General features: G+C 35.2%; 1 protein-coding gene across 1 annotated transcript in view; it reads right to left on the reverse strand.

Moving 5' to 3' along the window:
* Positions 1–1,971: 1,971 nt before the first annotated feature.
* The window catches only part of LOC146141517 (uncharacterized), a 31,084-nt gene continuing 8,886 nt past the window's right edge, over positions 1,972–24,169 (reverse strand). The window contains exons 6-14 of the mRNA XM_083390159.1: positions 19,558–19,692; positions 17,491–17,698; positions 16,002–16,255; positions 14,715–14,811; positions 11,872–11,983; positions 10,996–11,138; positions 9,970–10,075; positions 5,402–5,594; positions 1,972–3,493 (exon numbers count right to left, since the gene is read on the reverse strand). Of these exons, the coding sequence (XP_083246285.1) occupies positions 3,436–3,493; positions 5,402–5,594; positions 9,970–10,075; positions 10,996–11,138; positions 11,872–11,983; positions 14,715–14,811; positions 16,002–16,255; positions 17,491–17,698; positions 19,558–19,692 (1,306 nt within the window). The 3' untranslated portion in view covers positions 1,972–3,435. The remainder of the gene's footprint in view (positions 3,494–5,401; positions 5,595–9,969; positions 10,076–10,995; positions 11,139–11,871; positions 11,984–14,714; positions 14,812–16,001; positions 16,256–17,490; positions 17,699–19,557; positions 19,693–24,169) is intronic.

Consider the following 24,169-nt stretch of genomic DNA (forward strand, 5'->3'; position numbering starts at 1 on the left):
GAGCAACCTGAGATTGAAACAGGCGCAGGCTCTTGGTATGCGATTGAAAAACAAAGTTTAGGGTTTCTTTTAGCACTAGAATTACCAGTGCGATAATTTTTGACGTTTATGAATTTTAATATTTTATATCTCCGCTTAGGTAACAGTTTTCTCAAGTCTAGGTCACATTTTAGCATGAGTCTTTAGTATGCAGAGCTAACATATAAATTTATTTGTCATTCATTATCAAGCGAGCTGGTATTATCTTCAGTTTATTTTGATACAAGTTTGTATATAGAAACGTCTTAATCAAGATGATGTCGACCAACTCGACCTTTTTAGCTTTTCAATTCATTATTATCAAGCTACATTACAGATCCGCGCACAGTGTGCCCAAGTTTTCTTTATTTTTTCTAGAACGAGTAGCTCAGAGCGAGTTACAGGGTCGGGTCAACGACTTCACCTCGAGTTTCACGACGACCAAGCCAGACTCGATGGACGCCATGCGTAAGATCGCCTCTAGTGGTAGAAAGAGGGCCAAGCATTGAGCGAATTTTTTTGGGTGCTGAACATTTCTGACCATAGTATCTTCACTGTGCATTGTACATATACATAATGAAAGGGTGTATCTTTATGGAATCTGAACGAATTTCCTGGCTGCTCAATATTTCTGACTTGAGTATTTTCACTGTAGGCCTACATATACATATAAACGGGTGTATCTTGATGAAATCCAAAACCATTGGCAGCAGGTTTCTGCTTGTCAATCACTGTTCCGCTGACGAATTTATAAATAACAAAACTGGTTATTGTTTAGCTGGTCACGTAATACAATTTCAAGTTGAGGCATTTCTATGCACGATGTGTGCAGCGCTGATGAACAAAAGGCATTATCAGTGTTTTAAGTCACTTGTTGACAAAATTGAGCAGAAAACGTAATAGAGTAATACGGTGTTGAAATAGGCAGCGTACATTGTCCGATACTTATCAGTAAAACTTAAAAGTTTAAAAATCCGAGTGAAACCAGTATCAGACATTTTTTAAGGAATACTTATTTCGCCTATACTGGCATCGTCAGTTCCTTTGAGTAAAGCAAAATACTTACAATAAAGAGGGGTGTATATTTATGGAATCCGAAACCATTGGCAGCAGGTTTCTGCTTGTCGATCACTGTTCCGCTGACGCGTATACGACAATAAAAATCAAAGGTTATAAACCTGAGAGAAACCAGGATTAGACATTTTTTAAGGAATATACATTTCTCCTATACTGACATCGTCCGTTTCTGTAAGTAAAGTATAATACATACATGGCAAAGTTCTTTCTTATTTCTAAGAAATATGCTTATTTTTGAGGTGTGTGCTTGGTTTGTCTAAGTTTTTATTTTTAGTGATAACTATATATATATACTGGGAAGTAAGCGAAATGTCCAATAACGTTTGTTCCAAACCAGGGATAACGCAGGTATTTTAGCGGTCTGTTCCTTCAGATGTGACAACGAACGTGCAAGACAATTAGGAAGCCGTCGGCCCTCGCCTTAAGGACCAGGGCCTTCTTATTCGTAGCAAACCTCAGCACAAAACTGCGTTTAATATATGTTTGCGTTTTGTGTAATCGTTTCAGCCTAAAAAGGTACAAAAATATTGCACAGAAATTTTTGCAATCAAGACGTACATTTTGATTAAAAAAAATGCGATTCAAACCAAATCGAGTGTGAATAATTAAATGTAATTCTAGTTTAATCGGTTGAATTCAGTAATTCAAATTCTAATTTAACTAGAAAACAAAACTAAAATGATCCAATTCTAATTCTTATCTAGTTTTGAAAGACTAAATTGATCTGATTTTAATTCAAATCTAATTTTCCAAAGGCAAAATAAATCTAGTTGTCCAAGTCTGCCTTAGGTTGCCCACCTCTGGGTTATCACCATTGTGCAAAAAATCTTAATCCAAATTTTATCGACTAAGAAACCTTTACAGTACATAAGATACATCATTTGTATTTTACCAATGTTATAAAACAATGAAACCGTAACTATATAGCTTATAAAACCATACCACGTTTAGCAATGGGATTCGGATTTAAAATCACAATTATACAACATGAAGCAATTGTAGTATACAAGGTGTCAATTAAACGGCAGTTAAAGTAGTGTAACGCTTTTTCCCAGTGTTTCTCAACCTGTTTTCGCAGGGGGCGAATGCTAAGCGTTAAGTATAACAGCGGAGATTTGGAGACCACATTCTCTTCACTGAACGTATTTTAAAGGAACAAAACTTAGGACAACTTAAATTTTAAACTTAGTTAATATGAGCAATGCCTTCATATTTCTTCCCAATTTTCCTAATTTTTTGAGCAATCTAGCTAAATTACAGCAGTCGGCGAATCATTCAAATCAAACGGCGATCCAATTTTACATCGCGCCCCGTAGGTTGAGAAACACTGCTTTACCCTCATAACAGTTAAAGTTACATCATTGGGCTTCAATGTATGGCTACCTTTTTCGATTTAAATTCGTTTACAATTCGAAAAAAAAGAGATTCAAACTTATTGATTAAAAGTGCAAGCTATTGTATAAAAGCTATTTGTATAAAAGGTCACAGAAAGAATGTTTTTCAAAAAAACATAGTACGACAAAAGCATATACGATTTACGGATATTGGTGTATGATTTGATATAAAGCTTTTCAACATTAGTACTAGTTTAAAAAAACTTGACTGACAGTGTCTAAACATGCTTTGTAATCGCTTTGGAAAATTAGAGTACATCTTACTTCAGTAAAATTATATGCAACTGTAAAAAAAACTTAACAATTTTGTTCAGTTATTCAGTGGAAAGGGTGAAAACACAATAAAAAAGCTCTGGGTAGTGCAAAAGGTATAGTACAGGGGTGTACAACATGCGGCACGCGTGCAAAACGTGGCACGCGACCTAATAAAAATGGCACGCAAGCCCCCTAAATTACTTAATTTGTTATTCAGCCAATTGTCCAAAAAATACCTAATTTTTTATACTGTAAATTGTCATTGTTTGTTCACAATATAAAACAATCGCGGCAATCACGACAACTAACAGTTACTTCTGTTGTAGTGGAGGCTAGCATTCACATAACTATTAAGTTTGGTCCTGACGAACCAAGAAGCAAGAGTCAGCTCACCAACGGACACTTAGATGCAGTAATGCGCACTGATACTACACGTTTTTATTATTGGTAAAAAAACGCTTTTATTATTAGATAGAATTATATTACTAAACTTTGGCACGGATAGAAGTTATAGGATAAAAAATTGGCACGCCGGCATGTTTGAGTTGAACACCCCTGTAAATAAGGCAAACTGTGAATCAGAAATACTGCATACAAATCAAACCCTGATACAACTTATTAGAACTGACGGGCTGGAACTTTTGTAGAAAACAAATTGAACTTCCACACGTACAGAAGAAATATTGAACTTCTAGATGTGCAACAATGCATATCCGATGAGAATTAGTAGACTGTAGACATACAGGAACCTAAAAATAAACCCATTTTTTATCAAAATCTACACTATTGTCTTTGCAGAACAGCAACCCTTATTATAAAACAAAAAATCATATTTGCATCATTTAAACAAATGCTCTACAGTCTACAGCAGAGGTTCCCAACGTGGGCGGTACCGCCTCCTTGTGGGCGTTGGCGACTTACAAGGGGGCGTTTTGGGTCTTTTTCTAATTTGGGGGGCGCTTAACGCACATAAGGGGGCGTTACATGAAAGTACTGATGGCAAAATTTTGTAAAAGGTTCACATAAAAATAGTAACAAACAGCATTGTAGGTAACTTTTAGCCTTATGGCAACTTCCGTACTGCTAACTTGTAGTAGTTTCCCGACCATTGTTACGTAATAATTGGCTTTCTTATGTTAAGTTGTTCGATGTTGTTGCGTTTCACCGTTTTATACGCGGCAAAATGTTTGTATATTTAAAGCAGGGGTCGCCGCCGGATTCGGCCAGCCGCGCCCCTTTGACAACTAGACATGAGTTCATTTCAAATACTTTTTAACTATTTTACCTTTAGTACGGTAGAAAAATTTTCGCGTTTCGCGCGAATGATCTTTCTACGTCCGGTTTGTTTACACATTTTGAAGCTGTTTCTGGACTAGATCGGCGCTTCTTTACCGTTGCGCCGTGGATGGCTACCAATTGCGTTACGGAAAAACGGAAAACGTATTAAAAATATTACACATATATTTTTAACATTTTTTTACAATGTAATAACAAAAACTAGCAGGAAAATTAACAGAAATGCCGGTATACCCCCAAAAATCGCGCTCGGTTCGCTCGCCAGGCACGCCCGGACTTAAAAAGATTAACAAACATTACACTATCTATTAAGGTTAACGCGTTTCCTAAAAGTAGTTTTATTACACTTTTCATTAGTAGTATGGATGAAAAAATGCGGCCAACGGAGACCTTTCTCAGTTTGGTTGGCGACTGGAAAAGGTTGCCGACCCCTGATTTAAATTATTGGTGCAGAAAGTTTAAATTTTCCTGGTAATGACATAACCTGGTGAAATAATGTATCTATAAATTCCCATAGTGAATGTATGTTAGACAACCTAAAATATGACTGACAGCTTATCGAAACGAAAGTGAAGACAATATGATGTTAGACAACGATTAATATAATACTTTACTGTAAAACAAGATGAGGGGGGCGATATGAAATAATATTGAGTCCAAGGGGGCACTAGTGTAAAAAAGATGGGAAACACAGGTCTACAGTCTACAGTCTACATTTTTGATTGATAGGGTCGCTTATCAAAAATATTTAAACCAAATCTTCCGAACGAATATTGATTGTTGGAAATACTATATACTGCTCATAACGATAAACAGTGTTGTCAACAAGTTATTTTCAAATAAAAGTCTCAGTCAAGTTGTTTCAAAAATAACTTAGTCAAAATCTTTTATAATAAATAACAAGTCAAGTCCCAGTCAAGTCTTCAGTTCTCCCAGTAAAGTCATTTCTAAAGCAAGTTTCAAGTAAAGGCTTTGTCATAAAAATAAAACATTAATTAATTAATAAAATTGGCGAACTCTTTGGATTACGAGCAATAATAACTCAACTAAAAAGTAACAAATACGCAACATATAGAAAGCAAATTGTTATATGTGCAAATTAATAAAAAAATGCTGTGAAAATGTAAGTCCGGTCAAGTCATTTAAAAAACAGTAACTAAACTGAGTCATTGATTTAAGGTAATACAAAATGATTAAGATTGGTAAGCCTTATTCGTTGGTGAAACGCACATTTAGAGGGGCTAGATCACAGTTGTTTAACACCTATGTGTGTATGCATCTTTCATTGAACGTTGTATAGATTTAAGAGCTTTTTAAAAAATTCCCTCTTATAACCCTATGTAAAGCTGAATGTGCCTTACCTTGTAGTACCCAATCTGTTCCCACCACTTGTTGTGGTCATTTTTGCCGTTGTCACCTGACCTTGACCTTGACCCGGTTGACCCACGGGCTGACTTCCGCAGGGGTCAACTTGGTTGAAAGGGTAAGGGTCACATCGCTGGCACTGACCCGGATAACCGTTCCCAGCCATTGTGTTGGCTTCAGTCGAGGTTCCTGCATACAAGTTTCAGTCGTTGATTTCTTAATGTTTTTATAATGGCGGATCGGTAAAAATACAATAATCCTTTCGCCGACCGGTAACAATTTTGAAAGCCCGATTATTATTTTCTGAAACAACTGGGGCAAGCATAAGAAACATACTCTGGGCAGCGAAGTCGTAGTTAGACTCGGGGATCAAGTAACACCACGTAAACTACTAGAGTCCTATCTGCCCAGTACCAAATTTTGAAACTGATATGGCCACCAACTGTAAATTTGAAAGGAATCGGAATTATTTGCAATAAGCAGCCAGAAATTTAAGAAAGTGGTATTGAGTTACTCAACATATTTGCCAATCTTCAAGTGGTTCAATAGATTAAAATAGTTGCCTTCACACATCCATTCCCTTTCCATGTCATAAGGTATAGGACGACTTAAAAGCCCAAGGTGATAAATTAGATCGATTTAAAAGCCCAAAGTCATAAGGTAGGTCGATTTAAAAGCCCAAGGTCAAAAATAAAATAAAACGCGTTTTTCCCAGATTTCAACAAGTGGAAAAAATTTCACTGTTAAAATTAATCAACTGTTGTAAAATTGTAAAAAAAATGGCATATTGGCTCCATTATACAACGTGCTTTGAATAACATTCTAACCTTTACCACGAAATGTTTTGCTGGAGTCGGACTCAGGACTAGAGTACGACCAGGTAAAACTACTTGAGTCCCTAGCCGACATTCGCATGCGCAGTATCAAATTACGAAACTAATAGTGTTGCAATCTGGTAATTGTAGAGGTGGAATAGCATATATGGTAGAATAATTTTCAACCATGTATTGTTAGTGGGTGAATTATGACACCCCTATGAGTGGATTGCTGAATATCCACCTTATTTTAGTCACGTAAATGGGTGAAATACAAGCTGTAGAGTTGGAGTTTGGATTGGGGTTAATTTTTTTTGGACTCAGGTTAATTTTATTTATTTTTTTTTTGGCAAGATTCGGACTCCGATTTCGCAGCCCTGCAAGAGAGTATGGTTTGAATCGAGGTCTTTGCATATAGGTTTAGAAATATATTATAATGCTTCAGGCCCGGCAGAATATATTGCTCTGCGAGGTTACAAAACTGCACGATTTACAAAACTATAGTCAGAAATCAACAGTTGTTTTTAAAAAAATAAAACATGTGTTTAAATGTGATACTATTTCAGTTTTACAGTATCGTTAAGGTAGCCAAAAAATTAATCACTGTTTTTTATTAACCTGTCTTAAAAAAATAGAATTTAATTACATTGAGTAAAATTTCTTTCTCAAAATGTGAACCGCATATTCATAAAAGCTTTCTCTACACTGTCATAAAATTCAGTTTTTTTGACACTTAAAAATACTAAAATCTGGGTAAAAAAATAGCGCGCTAAGGTTAATAGAAATATCATTTGAAAAAAAAATCCTGTTGGTGCCGGTTACCACAATTTGGTTGGAACGATTCTTCACTGAAACAACTGGGACAAGTCATCAACAAACAAATTCGATGGATTCTAGTGTTATTCGGGTTTACAAGGTAATCTGGAATACCTAATATTTTAATCCGGTACCGACACCCGGTTTTTTATCAGCTCAAATCAGCTCAAACAAATAAAATAGTTAAATTAAAACGTTCAAAGATAATTTTCCAAATTATTAGTCAAAATTATGTGTATTTTTTTTTAATTAAATTACCTTCTGTTCTGAACCTAACTATTTTTTAATCAATACTCATTAAGGTAGCAATTCCAGCATTGGGTGCCAAATCATGGCTAAAATTCTTATGTTAATTTAGTATCGGACGAGTACCGATACCATGTAATGTGGGACGATACCGATAATAACAGAAGGTGTTATTATCGGGCATGCCTAGACCAGGCTTGGGCAATTATATTTAATTTAGCTTTTAAAAATTAGATTTGAATTAGAATTGGAGCATTTCACTTTTCCCAAATTAGATTTGAATTGGAATTACCGAATTCTTCCAAATCAAAAATTAAACTAGAATATGAACTAGAATCGCATTTAATTATTTACAATGTATTTAAATTAATCGCAATATATTCTCAAAATAATTCGAACTGTAATTTGTTTGTGTGCTTTTTTATATGTTTAGCACGGCCCATGTTTTTCACACTGTAAAAATCACCAACAATTTTCTCCTTAACTCAAATTCTTTGTTATGAATGAGAAAAGAAACTTGCCGTTGGACAAAGTAGCATTTTTAGTAAAATCTAAATTAGATTATGACTTGAGTTAGAGCACACAAGCAATTTCCAAATTAAATTAGAATTAGAATAAGACGCATTTTGCTATAATTCATTAAATTAGCAAACCAGAGGATCGAGTTGTTTAAGTCAGTACTTCTTAAACTTTTTTAGTTTCGTTCACCCCTAGCATCTATCTCCAGATTTCATTCACCCTTGTCTCATGATAAGATAAAACTATCTCGTCTATATTAACAGCACAAAATGACTTAGATTGTTTCGTTAGGATCAACTCATGCTAAGTTTTACCATTGTAAATCTACACTTTCTCGAGTCCAGGAATATAAAGCTAAAAAAGCACAAAACAAAGTTTTACTATTAGTAGTTATCTTACTTACAGTCAATATTTTTTGTTTACATCAGAAATTTTAAACAAGGATTCACGAAATTCAAGCTGACAGTTATAATTAATTCGGATATCCTGCATTTAAAGATTAGGTAAAACATGACAAATTGAAGGTAAAGGTTAAAAGCGCAATTTAAAAACAATATATCTGAACCAAAATAATATAAATTTTGAACCTGAACATGTGTCATATTTTAGAAATATCCAATGTCACTGTTTGTTATTTAATTTGTTAATTGTTGTTTTGTAGCGACAAGAGTTGAATTGTTGTACTTTTACTAGGGCTACCATATTTTTAGCACTGAAAAAGAGGACATTTTTTTGGCTGGAAGTAAAACGAAATTAGAGTGTTACGTTTGAGAAATACGTGCCATGTCAACAACTTTTTTCAGCAGCGACACCGTTTGTAATTTTCCTATGAATTGCACCCCTACGAAAAAAGAATTTTAAATTAAATATCACTAAGACAACTTAAAACAATAGTGTAGTTCGTTGTCGGTCGCACAAATTTGTCCCCCTGATGCTAGCCTGTTATCCATTTATATAAAATTTGGATAAAAAATAGTTCGAATGGTGGATGACTTTTATCGTTTATCTATATATAAGTTAGAGAAATTATAATTAAATAGGGCCGTTATACCTTCGATGGTATGAAAACACGGAACTAAAGAAAATTAGATAACAGAAGATTCGCAAATTTTTTTTGGTAGTTTTAATGGTAAAGTTGGCAAAAACAGAATTTGTACAGCGCCGTAGGAGTGGTGTACAACCAAAACGAAAACGATACCATTAGAATCATAACAAAAAATTTCGAGCTTTCCCCCTACGAATTGCTTGGAGCCCCCTATAAAACCTTTTTAAACCAGCAATTCATCATCTTTCATGGCTTAAGTATTTTTGGAAAAAAATACAACCTCTCGCCCAAAAGTTTTGTTAAAAATATAACTAAATCGAAATGCGAAAAAAGAGGACATTTGGGCATTTTTGAGCGTCCTCGGAGGACCATTTAGTTTTCTCAAGAAAAGAGGACAAATACTCCTAAAAGAGACGACATATGGTAGGCCTAACTCATACACTCAGGTCAAACCAACTTAACTATTACAATAAGCAAAAAAACACCAAAACACAACAGGTTTTAGTCGATTTACTTCAGAAAGTTGTTTACTAGTGACTATAGGATGCTCCTGAACTTTCGTTCACCCTTATTCACCCCTTTTGGTTGGTTCACCCCTGCAAAACTTTTATTCACCCTGGGGTGAATAATTAACCTGTTTAAGAAACACTGGTCTAAGTATGCCCTATACCAGGGGTTCTTAACCTTTTTTGTATGTTTTACCCTTTTAACAAAGATGAATATCAAATTTACACCCCATATATAAAGTGGTGCTAATTTATTAAAGAACTAAAGTAACTAATTACATCAGTTATATCCAGTGCGACGACCGCCCTTGTTTTTTGGTAACGAGTTGTTCAATGTTTGGTAAAGTAGTAGACAATGCACAATAAGTGTCAGATTCAATATGTTAAGTTGGTTTCATGCTCTAGGTTTGATAGTAAGTAATGCAGAGAAGCCGATTCGAATATAGAGTTGAAGAAAATGAAACAAGACTATTCAGATCTTGAATACATATCCCTGGATTTACCCCCTGGGATAAATTTACCCCAGGTTAAGAAAAGCTGCCCTAGACAATGTTTTGACATTTTTTACGAGTCACTTAAGATGCGTGCGGTTTAATCGTTAGTTCTCTGTTTCTCACCGTTTTTAACGTACTCCAGTGTAAACATCATTCCTTGGTCTTCGTGTTTTAGGATGTGACAATGAACCACGGCCGTGCCGGCAAACTTGTGGACCATGAAGCGTATCTGAAGCGAAGAAAACACGTTTTGCAATTTGACAAAAGTTTACAGGGATCGTATTACAATTTTGTATGCATGAGAAAGTCTTATAATAGGTGTTTCATCCTTTCATCCTGGTCCAACACTTGAAATTTTATTCCAAGTAAAGTCATTTTGGTGAAAGACTTCAGTCAAGTCATTTGAAAACAGTGACTTAGGTGCACTTAAGTCAAGACCAAAAAAGAAAAAAAGTCTTAAGTCAAGTTTTGTTCAAAATACTTCATTCAATTCAAGTCATTTAAATACAGTGACTTAAGTGCACGAGTCATTTGGCCGAAAAACTTAAGTCAAGCAATTTTGGTCAAAATACTTCAGTCTGGTCAGATCATTTGAAAACAGTGATTTGACTGTACTTAAGTTAAGCCATTGTCCCACAGACTTCAGTGCACTTAAGTTAAGTCAAGTCACTTTGTCAAAAGACTTAAGTCAAATCATTTGAAAACAGTGACTAAACTGCACTTAAGTCAAGTCATTTGCACAAAAGATTTAAGTCAAATCAAGTCATTTGACAACATGGACAGAAGTCAAGCAATTTGTTCGTCAAATTTCAGTGTCCTTAGGTTAAGTGATTTCTCCGAAAGTGTGAAGTCAGTTTGGTCAAAATAGTTCTGTCAGATCAATTCATTTGAAAACAGTGACTTAAGTGCACTTAAGTCAAGTCATTTGTCCCACAGACTTCAGTGCACTGAAGTTAAGTCAAATCAATTTGGTCCAAAGAATTTAAGTCATTTACATACAGTGACTTAAGTGCACTTAAGCCAAGTCATTTGGCCGAAAGACTTAAGTCAAGTCAAGTAATTAGGTTAAAATACTTCAGTCATTACAAAACTTAAGTGCATTTGAGTCAAGTGATTGACTTAAGACATTACAATACTGTTAGGACGTACCGTGATATTGACCAGCGGCGGAATGTGCAGCACATCGTGGAAATCTCCCAGCCGAGCGTGTCCAAGATTTCCGCTGGTATCGTTGTATCGGGCGTCGTGGCCCAAATATTGGGTGTTGATTGCGTGGGTCGGGCGAGCGGTTGCTGAACGATCAACAAAGTTTTTAGTTGGTTTATAATCATCCAGGGAAAAAGTTCGAAACAGCAAAATTTTTTTTTTCGTTTTTTAAATATTGATTTAACGATAATCAGGTGGCAGTCTTACCACTGAAGAATGCCGTTTGCCGTGAGTAACAAACGGTTTTCAGGAACAACACGCTAACAATAACTCAATATTGTACACATTGGAGAAATTAACATTTATTTGCTTTTTAATTATTCAGGAAGGATGTTCGAACTGCAAATACAGTTTTGATAGGCGTCCGTGTAACTTGAATATTTTGTTTATGAAGTACCATTGACGTCATTTAGAAATTTACATAAGTCCGAGTCAAGCAATTCACAAGCCTCAGTCCAACTCATCTGCATGAAACAAATTTCTAAATTGAGCAGGGAGTCGAACTGGAACCGAACCAGAACTTTATGAACCGGTTTCGGGCCAATTATTCCGAACCGTAGCCGAACCTGAACCGTTTTTTTGTATAAGATTTTAGGGAGTCGAACCGTTTAATTTTTCCGGTTCAGGTAAGCAGACAGAGCAGAAGGCGATAAATAGAATATAAAAGGAATATGGTTAGGCAGATATAAAGTGACCGGAGACATAGGTACAGAGTCGCGACACCGTTACACGATCTGTAGGTTATAATTGTGTTAAAAAAACGGGTTTTGTTTTTCGAAATAATCTAGAAGAAATTGAAAGTTATTTTATCATGCTTACCGTAAGCCGGGTCGGGCTGGTAATAGCATATCTTGCCGTCTTGGCCATACAGGATTCGTTTTCCGTCTACTTTGTAACTAACCGGGCCTGTGTATTTGTTATAACTGATCACCTGAAAAAAGTGGATAGTGTGTTTCACAACATATTCATTATCAAGAAATGTATCTTTAAATTAAAAAAAAAAATTGTGGTAAGCGTCATTAGAATATAAATTATTCACAACTGTGGTAATTCTATCCTAAGTTGCCACAATTCTCGTTTGTAAGTTATCGGACTTCTGTATTTTGGAAAAAAATGGCATTGTGCGTTTCACAACATATTAACATTTATGAAATAAATCCTCAAAGTTAAAGTTGGCTTTATCATGTTTACTTTTGGTATGCGTAACTTTTATGGCGCCAATAAGTTGTGGTAAGCGGCATTAAAAAAATATTGTGCCCAAATGACAATTGTGTGAATTCTATCCCAAGTTGCAACAATTCTTGTTTGTAAAATAACCGTACCAGTATATTTGTTATAACTGATCACCTGAGTAATGATAAAGTGTGTTTCACAATATATTTACCATCAAGAAACATATCCTTGAATCACAACGAATGGAAAATCAGAAACTGTCTATGTCAGCTTGTTAAACATTGGCTTTATCAAGTTTAATTGTGGTATGCGGAATTTTAAGGCGCCAATAAATTGTGGTAAGCGGTTTAAAAAATAAATTATTGTGCCAAAATAACAAGTGTGTGAATTCCATCCTAAGTTGCCACAATTTTCGTTTGTAAACTTCCAAGCCCGTGAATATGTTATAACTGAATACCTGAAAAAATAGTAAAGTGTGTTTCACAACATATTCGCTATCAAAAATATATCCACAACTTATTAGAAATGGAAACTCAGTTAATGGCTGTGCCAGCTTGGTAAAAATTGACTTTATCATGTCTACTTGTGGTATGCGGTACTTTTATGACGTCATACAGTTGTGGTAAGCGGCATTAAAAATAAATAATTGTGCCAAAATCTAAAATTGTTTAAATAAGTTTGTCTAAGTTGTCACAATTCTTGCTTGTAAGTCACAGGGCCCGTATATATGAAATATTTCCCCAAAGAAAATGGCTGTGTTAGCTTGTTAAAAACTTTTTCAAGAAATAAAGTCAAGTGTTATTATATTTAATCTCCTATAGGTCAATAAAGATGACTAAAAACTATAGAATATCATTTAAACTATTTTTTTTGTGGCGAGTAGCTGCATTAAGCATTACGTCATACCTTATCCTGCCTTAAAGCTTACATTTGGTTATTTCCACAAGTGAAGTATTTTCCATTTTATCATGTCTACTTGCGGTATGCAATGCGGTATGCAAGCGCCTTTAAAAATAAATTATTTTGCCAGCATGGCAACTGTGGTAATTCTGTCATAATTTGCCACTAATTGTCATTAAATATAATATATTTTGCATACGGTGGCAGTTAAAAGAGAAACAAAACGTTGTTCCTGTTGTGTTTAGTTTTGTTATACGCAAAGGTTGTTACGTTCGTAATGTAGGTCTAATTTCAACGCTTTTGGTCGAACTTTATCTGAACTTATTTTAAGTAAAACATGAACTTTGCGTACCGGTATCAATTGATTTGGCCGCGCTGTAGACGTTTGTATATAGTTCAATGTGGGTCACGAGAGATAAACGAATCTTACAGAGGTAGATAAATTACACTTGCCTTGTGAACTAGGCTTGAACTTACAAACATTAATGACGATTAATACTGACATTATATTAGATCGATAAACGGGCGGCGCTCAAAGAGACCGAGTCGTCTTGTTTCTAAGCTTCGTATGAATGTTGTGTCTTCGCGTACAGGTGTCGCGCCAACACACGGACGGACAATGTTATATGCTTTCGAAAACAAACAGTTTAAACAAAATATCTTAAGATTTTTGCAGTCTTTTATTTTCGTTAATTAAATACGGGGTTTGATCTGATTCTACCGCATTTGGTCGAACTCTATCTGAACGCGAACTTTACGCAAAACTTGATTTGGCCGCGCTGTAGACGTTTATGTATAGTTCAATATGGGTCACGAGAGATAAACGAATCTTATAGAGATCAGATAAATTACACTTGCCTATTGAACAAGGTTGTACCTATACAATTGATACTCTAATCTAGTGTACCGAGTGACTTCGTTTCTTTGGAAAGTAACCTATTTGTATTAGAAATAAGCATGCTAGACTTTAATGTACACTATCTATAAAAAACAAACAAAAAACTGATACTATTGATGCATTTACGTATTGCCTTGCCTTATATTAACGACGACTGTTAAGTTATAAAATAGTTGCTATATAGAAGGTGTGCCGCAATCTAAAGAATTACAAGAACCACTTAATTAAAGTACAAATTACCAATTTGTTTTGCAAATTGGGAAGTAATCAAACAGGTTAGACTTGACCACACACTATCCCATATATTAATATAATATAATAACACCATTTACCTACTGCCTTGCGGTCTTTAACAGCATAAGATCCTTTGCCCTGTGTGGACATCTCTTAAATTTTTACGCGATATTTTCTTAAACGTCACGATATTTTTACGGGTTTTTTTTTGAGGTTTTTTATTATGACTTAAAAGATCTCACCCATTGCCCAACTCTGACCACAAACAGTAGAGACACTACCCTTCATGGACCCCTTACACTACCCTTCGTGGACCCCTTAACATTTTAGGCCAATTTTGTTTAAATTTCACGCTTTTTATGTATTTCTGTCACTCTGGGTTTTACGAAGGCGTTTATCTAGAGTTGAATGTGATTGGCAGCGGCCTAAATCGGCGGGAGATGGTGCTAATGAATACCTGGAAGTGGTTAACGTGAATATGAATGGGGTGAGCAGAGTGTTCGTTGGTGTTGGTGAAGTACCACTCCTGAACAGTCCCGACTACAGCCTTAAATCTGCGCAAAAACATATCCAGCAGTTCAATACGTATAAAACAACACACAATAAGACCAAACAATTTTCAAAGCACAATAATCTCATACAATAGTTTTAGGCCCAATAACATAATAAAGTAAAATAAGCAGTAATTTTCACTACAAAATAGGATCTAAATCGCCTAAATAAGACCTACACCTGTCGGAATACGTCCTAAATTCATCAGAATAAGTCTTAAATTCATCGGAATAAGTCTTAAATTCATCTGATAAAGTTCTAAATTCATCGGAAAAAGTTTTAAATTCGTCGGAAAAAGTTATAAATTCATCGGAATAAGGCCTAAATGGCCAAATTACATCCGGAACTGTAGGAAAAGGTAGATTAAACCACAATATCACCGATGTAGCTTATCTAGCGATGATTTTTTGTTAAAAGAGTTTTGATATAGAACTTGTATTGCCATCGTTTGGCGTGTTGTGAAGATTTAGGACATTGTTGGTAGAATACTTGTGGAACAATGTCTAAAATCAATTTCACGCCATTTTTAGATTAAACACGTTAGTATAAAGATGTTAAGTTACCTTTTGTGCTCAAGTTTGCATATTGGTTTTATGCAACGAACGCTTTAAAACCTACTGTTTGCCAAACCCACAAAAACGGTAAAAAATATATATATTTTGTAATGGGCCAAACCAGGTCAGCAGTGTTCTTATGACTTAAGTCAATGACTTGACTTTTTTTTATAATGACTTGTTTACAACACTGCAGGTTCTACAAGACTTGACTTGGGCAACTGATTACTTGGATTTGGACTTGACTTGTAATGTTTTAAAAAGGCATGACTTGAACTTAAGTTATTTTACAAATGACTTGACTTGAACTTAAGTTATTTTTACAAATGATTTGACTGGGAATGAAGTCATTTCAAAACAGCTTGCTTAAAACATTGGCCAGTAGTGCAATATAAACCAAGCAACCATAGACCAGTCCTTGTATTTATAAGTCAGTGACTTCACTTAAAGTTTGACTTGCTCTATAATGACTTGACTTATAACAATTAAGTCACTATTTTAAATGACCCGACTTGGGCAACTAATGACTTAACTGCATGAATTGTTATGTTTTGAACAAACTTGACTTGGACTTAAGTTACTTCAAAACAACTTGTTTATAACACTGTTCAGTGGCGCAATATAAAAAAGCAACTAACCTAAAGTCAGTCGCATTGATGAACTTCTTCCTATTCAAAGTGCTGGAAGGATTGACTTCGACCACGAAGCGACCGTGGACCTGGTCTTGTGTCAAGTTGCGAAAGTCACTGACGAAGGACTGTCGTGTCGGCAGAAGGTCATTTATGATGGTGGTCGTCGCAATTCCTTTCACGTAGATTGTAAGCAGAAGCACGTTGGAGCGTTGCGCGTTGGCCATTGATGGATTGTCTGACGAGTCGTTCATGGAACGGAGCTTGAAATGAGAATGTCAACTTGTCAGGTTAGATATGGTGTATAGTTGCTTGCTAAATGTTGTTTTTTGTTATTTTTGAGTTGAGTTGTTGCTTATAATCGGTCGAGTTTACCAAAATTTAGAGTTTATAGATTTATTTGAAAGCCGATGACTTTAGTTGACTTGCTCTAAAAATAACGTGAAGGGACTGGACTTGGAGAACTGACGACTTGGACAGGAACTTGACTCGGAATTTGAAAAGAAAACTACTTAATGTCAGGTTGCGTATAGTTCGAAGCGACGAGTCGGTTTGTTTTGTTGGAGTCCAACTCGGGACTCGGGTAAGACAGCGTAAAACTACCCAAGTCCGAGCCCGACTACGGCACCCAATGTTGAAACAGAACCGAAAAATGCAAATCGTCACGGAGCAAAGCTTGTAATGAAAATGACTTGTCAGGTTCGATATACTGTAGTACATAACAGTCTTGTAATGCCTTAAGCCAATGACTTGACTTAGAGTGTCTGTTTTCAAATAACTTGACTTGACTTAAGCCTTTTGGACATATAACTTAAGTGCCATTAAGTCACTGACTTGACTTGATTTAAGTGCACTTAAGTTACTGTTTTCAATTAACTTGACTTAACGTAAGTCTTTTACAAAAATGGCTTGGGTTGAAGTGAAGCATTAAGTATTTCTTTTTATAAAATCGGGTAATTTATATTATTTTTGTACACAAAAGAATTTTCCCTGGTAAATGTTGTGCTTCTGTTGGTTTTTAGTTGGGTTATTGCTTATAATCGGTCGAGTTTACCAACTTTAATAGTGTACCATTTAATTTTGTATAACAAGGACTTGACTGGAAGTTGTCTTGCTCTAATTATGACTTGACTGGGAATTGACTTATTATTTATTTAAAAAGACTTGACTTGGACTAGAGTTATTTTACAAATGAATTGACTGTGTAAGTCATTTCAAAATGATTTGTTTACTATTGGCCTACACTGGTGTATAACCATTGGTTGGAACTTGAATAACTAGAAGATTTGAGATGTATAATTAATTAAAATAGAGAAAGCTTAAAACTGCGAAGGGAATCTTGAAATGTAAGTAGTGACACACCAGGTTGTGAAAAAGTTACGTTTTCGAATTAAAATCGTACACTAAGTTGATAATGTCATTACATCCTGCTTTAAACCATATGCAATACAATCAGTCCTACGTAATACAATCAATAAACCAAAAACCCTCGACTTACTTCATAAACGCCTTGTCGATCGCACACGACCAGCCAGTCTGCCTTTGCTGAAGGCACGAGGTAAGTCTTGTTAAGGTGTGGTGTTCTGGCCTTGTCGAGGTAAATTCCGTCAATGGCAATCTCTTTAAACTGGCAACCAGTTTGATTTGTACCATTCGGTCCGGTTATGGTCAGTTCTAAGGCTGAACTGCCCCCAGCGTTCACCATGCTAAAGGGAAAGCAAAATATTTGATAAGAAATACCAGTGTTGAAATGACTTAAGTCAATGACTTTCCGATAAATGACTCGACTTGAAAAGTTCCAACCATAAAAGCACTTGGGTTGAATTTAAGTGTTTTCCTTAAGGATTTTGTTCATAAAATTGAGCTATTTATCCAAATTTTTGCACGTAAAACAATTTTCTTGCTATATGTAGCGTTTTACTTATTTTTTAGTTCAGTTATTGCTCATAATCGTACGAATTTTAGAATTCCAATGGTTTGACGTTTTATTTTTACGACAAGGACGTACTGACATGAAGTAGACTTGTTCTAATGATTACTTGACTGGGACCTGACTTGCGCAACTGATCACATTGACTGGGATTTGTTATTTATTCAAAATGACTTGACTTTGACATAAGTCATTTTACAAAGGACTTAGTACTTAAGTAATTTCAAGTACACTTGTTTACAACATTGAGAAAAGCCAACCTCTTTTTGTTCAGGTATTAAATGATCATTGTTAAGCGCTGTAAACAAGTCATTCTGAAATGACATAAGTCCTAGTCGAGTTATTTGCCAAAAAAGTCAAGTCTTCTAAATTCAAAGACTAGTCTTTTTGAATGTCCCAGTAAAGTCATAATCAGAGAAAGTCAATTTTAAGTCAAGTTCTTGTCAAAACAAAAAACATAAACATTAAACTATTAAAGATTGTTAAATCGTCCGATTATGAGCAATAACTCCAATAAAATAGCCCAAAGCGCAACATATACCAAGCAAATAGTTTTATGTGCAAAACTTAACAAAAGATTGCAACTTTATAAAAAAAATAAAACACTTCTTTTTAACCGAATTTATTTGTTCAAAATATTCAAGTCAAGTCATTTTGCCCAAATGACTTAGGTAGAGTAAATTTATTTGAAACAGTTAATTCTTGTATAAATGTAAAACCACATTTTTTTCTAACTGTTTTTTTTAACCAAACCACAATAACACATAAACAAAATTAATTTAGAAAGAAGTTGCAAAAGCTTACAAGCTCTACTTTTTTCGATTTGCAAAGGTTTACACAATTTAAACCAAACACAAAAAAACAGGATCACACGTTTAAAAATATGTAAAATTTTACAGGAATGAAAACTTTCCACTTCCCGAAAAATTGTAATTGCAAAACAAGACAAGTATTACATCCAGTTTGTATTGTGCGGCAGGTGCACACCCGATATTTTTTCAAGAAATTTGTGTGCACGCATGATATTGCACACTTACATTTCGCAGAACGCTAAACTGGGGTAGGATTTCAAATCTAAGGTGTGCCAAAATACGTAATTAAAAACCTGAACACCTCAAAATTTGGCTGTGCACACCAGTGTTGCAATAACTTCATTGGCTTGACTTAAGTGCACTTAAGTCACTGTTTTCATCACTTGACTTGACTTGACCAAATTGATTTTTGGACAAATGACTTGACTTTGACTTAAGTCATTTTATCAAATAACTTTATTGTTTTTTTTTTTAATTTATCTCATGTTTTGCACATTAAACACTTTTATTGCTGTATATTGCGTTTGTTTTATTTTTTTAGTTAAATTTTTGCTTATAATCGGACAAGTTTACCAATTTTAAAAGTTTAATAGTTTAAGTTTATGACATGACTTGTAATTGACTTGCTCTCCTAATGACTTGACTGGAACTTGACTTGGGCAACCGATGACTTGACCGGGACTTGAGTCATTTCAAAATGAATTGTTTACAAAACTGCTGCACATCCAAGATCTCGGCATGAAGTGCCATGAAATGCAGACTGGTGTTAATCATCACGCGGTTATTTTTCTCATAAAGTCGAAGAATTTTGATTAGATCTCACCGAAATCGTTTCACTTGTCCTGTAGTAATGTTTACATGCGGCCAAAGCTGCCCGTTCGTTGTGAAGTGATAGATGTTGGACGTCGCATAATCGTGCAATGTTCCCTGTCCGTTGGCAAGCTTAAAACGGTCGAACCTGTAAGCACATTAATTTAGGAAATTAAACATAATTTATTTTGTGTTGCGTTAGTCTAGACCAGGGGTGGGCAACCTACGACCCGCCAGCGCAAATCTTGCTGCCCGCGACCTATTTTACAAACTGGGCACGGGGCCATTGCTGGTATTTTTTGGCTAAACTAAGTAAAAACTATTTTTTCGCGCTTTGCGCACATCTTGTCTCTGCATTAAATGTAACATGTAGTTAGACCCCTATCAAATTGCAAAATAACCTAGTTTTTATCACATTAATTTAAGAAATTTACATCATTGGATTGCAACTGTTGTTTTGACGTTTCTTTATTGGTATATTAGACTAGACCAGTGCCCTGCAACCTTTTTTCACTTGCGGCACACGAACAAAGCTAAAACAATTCGGCGACACATCTAGGAAATATATGACGATCGACAATAGACAAGAAAAGAAAATATCCTAGGCAGCTAAGAGAAAATGGTCCCACTCGGGTGGGAGAGAAGCGATCATTTAAAAAAAGGTAATATCTATATTGTTTTGGTGAAATTTGTACTGCCAGTTAGTCATAGATCATATAGTGCCCCGATTCGTTTAGTAGATCATTGTGGTCAATGACTCCCGCATTGATAAGTGGCTTTAAATAAAACGTTTCTGTCTTAAGTCGGACATTTTCGGACGGACATGAATGTTTTGCGATTGCGGTATATTTCTTACAGTCTGATATTGCCTTTCTAGTAGTGCGTTAAATAGATTAGTCAGTAACATTGCCTGAAATCGGTAGATAAATCATTATGCAGCCAGCATTTTATTATTATTAATAATGAAACGCCCCAAAGGCGTCTAAAATTTTACGCTTTACATTACTTTGTCTCCTGATTTTGGTGTTTTTTTACCGTCTTTAAAAGATCTTAAGACGGCCAAATGGACTTCAGCCATAAGACCGAAATAAGAACAACATCAATATCGGAATAAAACACAGTTCAGAATACGACTGAAAAAGGTTAGATCGACTCCGTTAATACAAGGTAAGCGGGTGTACCCCGAGATCCAACACTTGCAGTTCGTGTCTGTAAAAATGGAAGTTGTATGTGGCAGTGTTGTAAGGTTATAAGCCTTTAATGTGAGCCTTTGAGCGAATTAGTTCTTGTTATTGTATTGGGCTTGCCTATGTAAAAATATAAGGTTAAAGCGTTTGAATCACTAAGACCTACTTACCTAAAACATTACCACAATTACTTAATTAATACCACCATAAGCCAAATGGACTTCAGCCATAAGACCGAAATAAGAACAACATCAATATCGGAATAAAACACAGTTCAGAATACGACTGAAATAGTACTACCACCATAATTTAACATAAGGCCAATAGAATATTTTACCTAACCTCAAACCCCACTTCTAAATTTATCACTAACCCTAATATTCCAACCCTAACTTATTTTCTAAGCCCGCACATTACCCAACACTAACCCAAACAGGGGCAAAAAAACAGAGCCAAAACAGCGGAGCCCCAACTATGCCCAACAAACTAGAACGACAAACCGTCGACACCAAAACAGCTGATGCCAGACCGATGTAATAAGCGTTATTAAATTTATGCCTTATTTAGACTGGTAGGTACACCGAAAGCCATTGCAGACTCACCAAATCTGTTGATCTATGATGCAAGCAGGGCAGACTAGAAAAACAACTAGCCTGCAATGAGGTTTGAACTTACTATTAGCTATTAGCTCAGTTGGTAGAGCGACGGTCCCGGCTTGACCGGAGGTCGTGAGTTTAAACCTCACTGCAGGCTAGTTGTTTTTCTAGTGTACCCTGCTTGCATCATAGATCAACAGATGTGGTGAGTCTGCAATGGCTTTCGGTGTACTAATTATACGTAAGCCATAATCGTTGTTCAAAAAGCAGCTTCATAAGGGCTAGATCTCATTTATTGACACACATATGTGTGCATGCTTTATTTAGAATGGTTTATGTCTTACTCAGACAATTTGGATCTTATTACGTCGTGTTTATTACTATTTGTAATAAGAAATAGCACATACAGAAGTACTGCAGGTATCATTTTGAACTTTTCGAATAAAACTCGTATTCATTTTCAACATAGTTAAGTTACTAAGCATTTGACTTTATCATGTCGTTGGTTTTAATGCTATACCGTTATACATTATTATGTATTTAATATTTAGTCTTATTATGTGTACCCATATAATCTTCAACAAACGTTACACTTTGATAAGCGCAAAACCATTCAAGTATTAACTCTTATTTTTGCCTGGATAATTTTAATTGCCGCAAATAAATTCGTTAAGGTACTATTATTTATTGATTTTTGAAGACCACTTGTATTTTTCCGGCTGCTTAAACACGTGAATCGCTTCAATAGTCTGGAAACAAACTGGATCAAAAATGAAAAGAAATGCCACCATTCTTTGATGACATCATTTTATTTTAGGGAAGACAAAAAAATAACGGACTTCAGCCATAAGACCTATATAAGAACAACATCAACGTAGGAATGAAGAACAGCTCGGAGTAAAACCAAAATAAGACTAATACCTAACAATTGTAATAACGTCCAAATAAAAACAAGTCATTAATCCGTCGGAATAAGACTTAATGGGCCTGAATAAGGCTTATAAATATTTTTACCTAAATCCAAACCCTACCCATGACACCCCCTAAGTACATCACTTAATTTATATTTTATATACCCCTTATATTTTGAACCCTGGAATCATTTCTAACCCCTTCCATTAAACCCCACTAACCCCAAACAAGGGCAACAATCCGGTACCAAAAATAATGACTTGAATGGGGCTGGAGTAATTTCAAAATGAGTAAAAAAACACTGGCTTATTGCATTGAGTGAAAAAAACACTGGCGCTTGCATTTTAAATGGCGCTAAAGAAGAAAACCTGTGCAATTTATTTGACTTTTATATCAAAAGGTTTCTAAAATGTACTTAAAGCGAATAAACCATGATTAATAGTTTGGAAACCGCTCTTTTGTTAAAGCAAATGCGTGGGTTAAAAGTGCACCTGTACGCGTCCATTGAAAACGTAGGCTTGGTTAATCATCGTATGTCACCGCAATCTGGCAAATATAACTATTCACCTCACCGAGGAAATGACAAAAGCATTGCCGTCTGCGATAAGCCACAGATATAGCTTTTATGCTTTTGAAGGTATTCGGTGTTTAAGTCTAGCCTAGCCCATTGTTGTAAACTGGGAAATGTTTAACGACACCTGTTAATGTATCAGGTATACTGTAAAGTTCATTGGGGGTGTTTTATTTAAAGCATCGAAACAACACTAAAACAGATAAAAAAACGTTTAATTTTTAACCAGGATGATTTTGTTGGGTTGTTAGACTATTTAGTGCGATTTCAATAATGCATATAGTTTATATCTAATCCACCTTTGCTACTAACATGTTTTACATTTAAAGACAATTGTATTTCAAGTATACAATCTACATTGGAAATCGATATCACACAGCCAAACAACACTTAAATCTGATGAAAATGCCAGCTATTTAATTTAAAAAACATAGCATGTTGAGTGTATGTTTAGAGCGACTTCAATGATGTATATAGCTTTATATGTAATCCATCTTTAATATATGTTGCACTGAATATGTTATAATAAAAATCACTTTGACCCTTGCATGATAAATGTCGACCTTAATTCCTGATCAGTAACAACAAAATACTCCAGCAATGCTAGCAATGTAGGTCAGGCATTATTAATAATAGTATATATAAATGCATATATATCTTTTAAGATCCTTTAATAGGGTTTGACCTGAATTGCTAGCTTTGAGTATTCTGCTGTCACCTTTAGTATAAACATTAATCAGATTTTTATACTACAAAGTCTTCTTTTTTAGATAAAATCCATAATATGGCACATTTCATGTTGTTTGTGTATATGTGTGTTGTAAGTAAAACTTGTTCTTGTCGTAATCTGTTTGCTTTTAAAGAATGTTAATTCAAGGAATGCAGGAAAGATCATACAATCAATCACAGCCCGTTGCCAGTTACATCCGGTTTGTAACGTATAGGTCTATACTGCAAAGAATTAACTGTGGATTGAATCAAGTTACGCATTACGTTCTATGACCACATGGTATATAGTTCAGTGTTTGTCAATTTATGTTCTTGTGACGTTAAAGTTGGTTTCCAATCAATAAAAAAAAACAATTTGTAGGAAATATAGTCTGTAGAGCGTCGTTTCAGTATAAAAGTATTGTAATTAAAATCAATTTGTTCGAATAAGATCAGTGACCTAAACAGCAAGCGCATAAGTAAAACAGCAAAGCGGTTACATCCGGCCGGTAATGTATAGGCATATACTGCAATGAACAGGGCTTAAATTTAGTTTTACATTGCGTGCTACCACAGCGTATATAGTTCACTGTTTGTCAAACTTTTTTTCTTGTGACGCGCAAGGCAATAAAACGTTCCCTATACGTTTTA

This window comes from Ascidiella aspersa, chromosome 5, assembly GCF_963924565.1.
Source record: "Ascidiella aspersa chromosome 5, kaAscAspe10.2, whole genome shotgun sequence".
In the NCBI taxonomy this organism is placed as follows: domain Eukaryota; kingdom Metazoa; phylum Chordata; class Ascidiacea; order Phlebobranchia; family Ascidiidae; genus Ascidiella; species Ascidiella aspersa.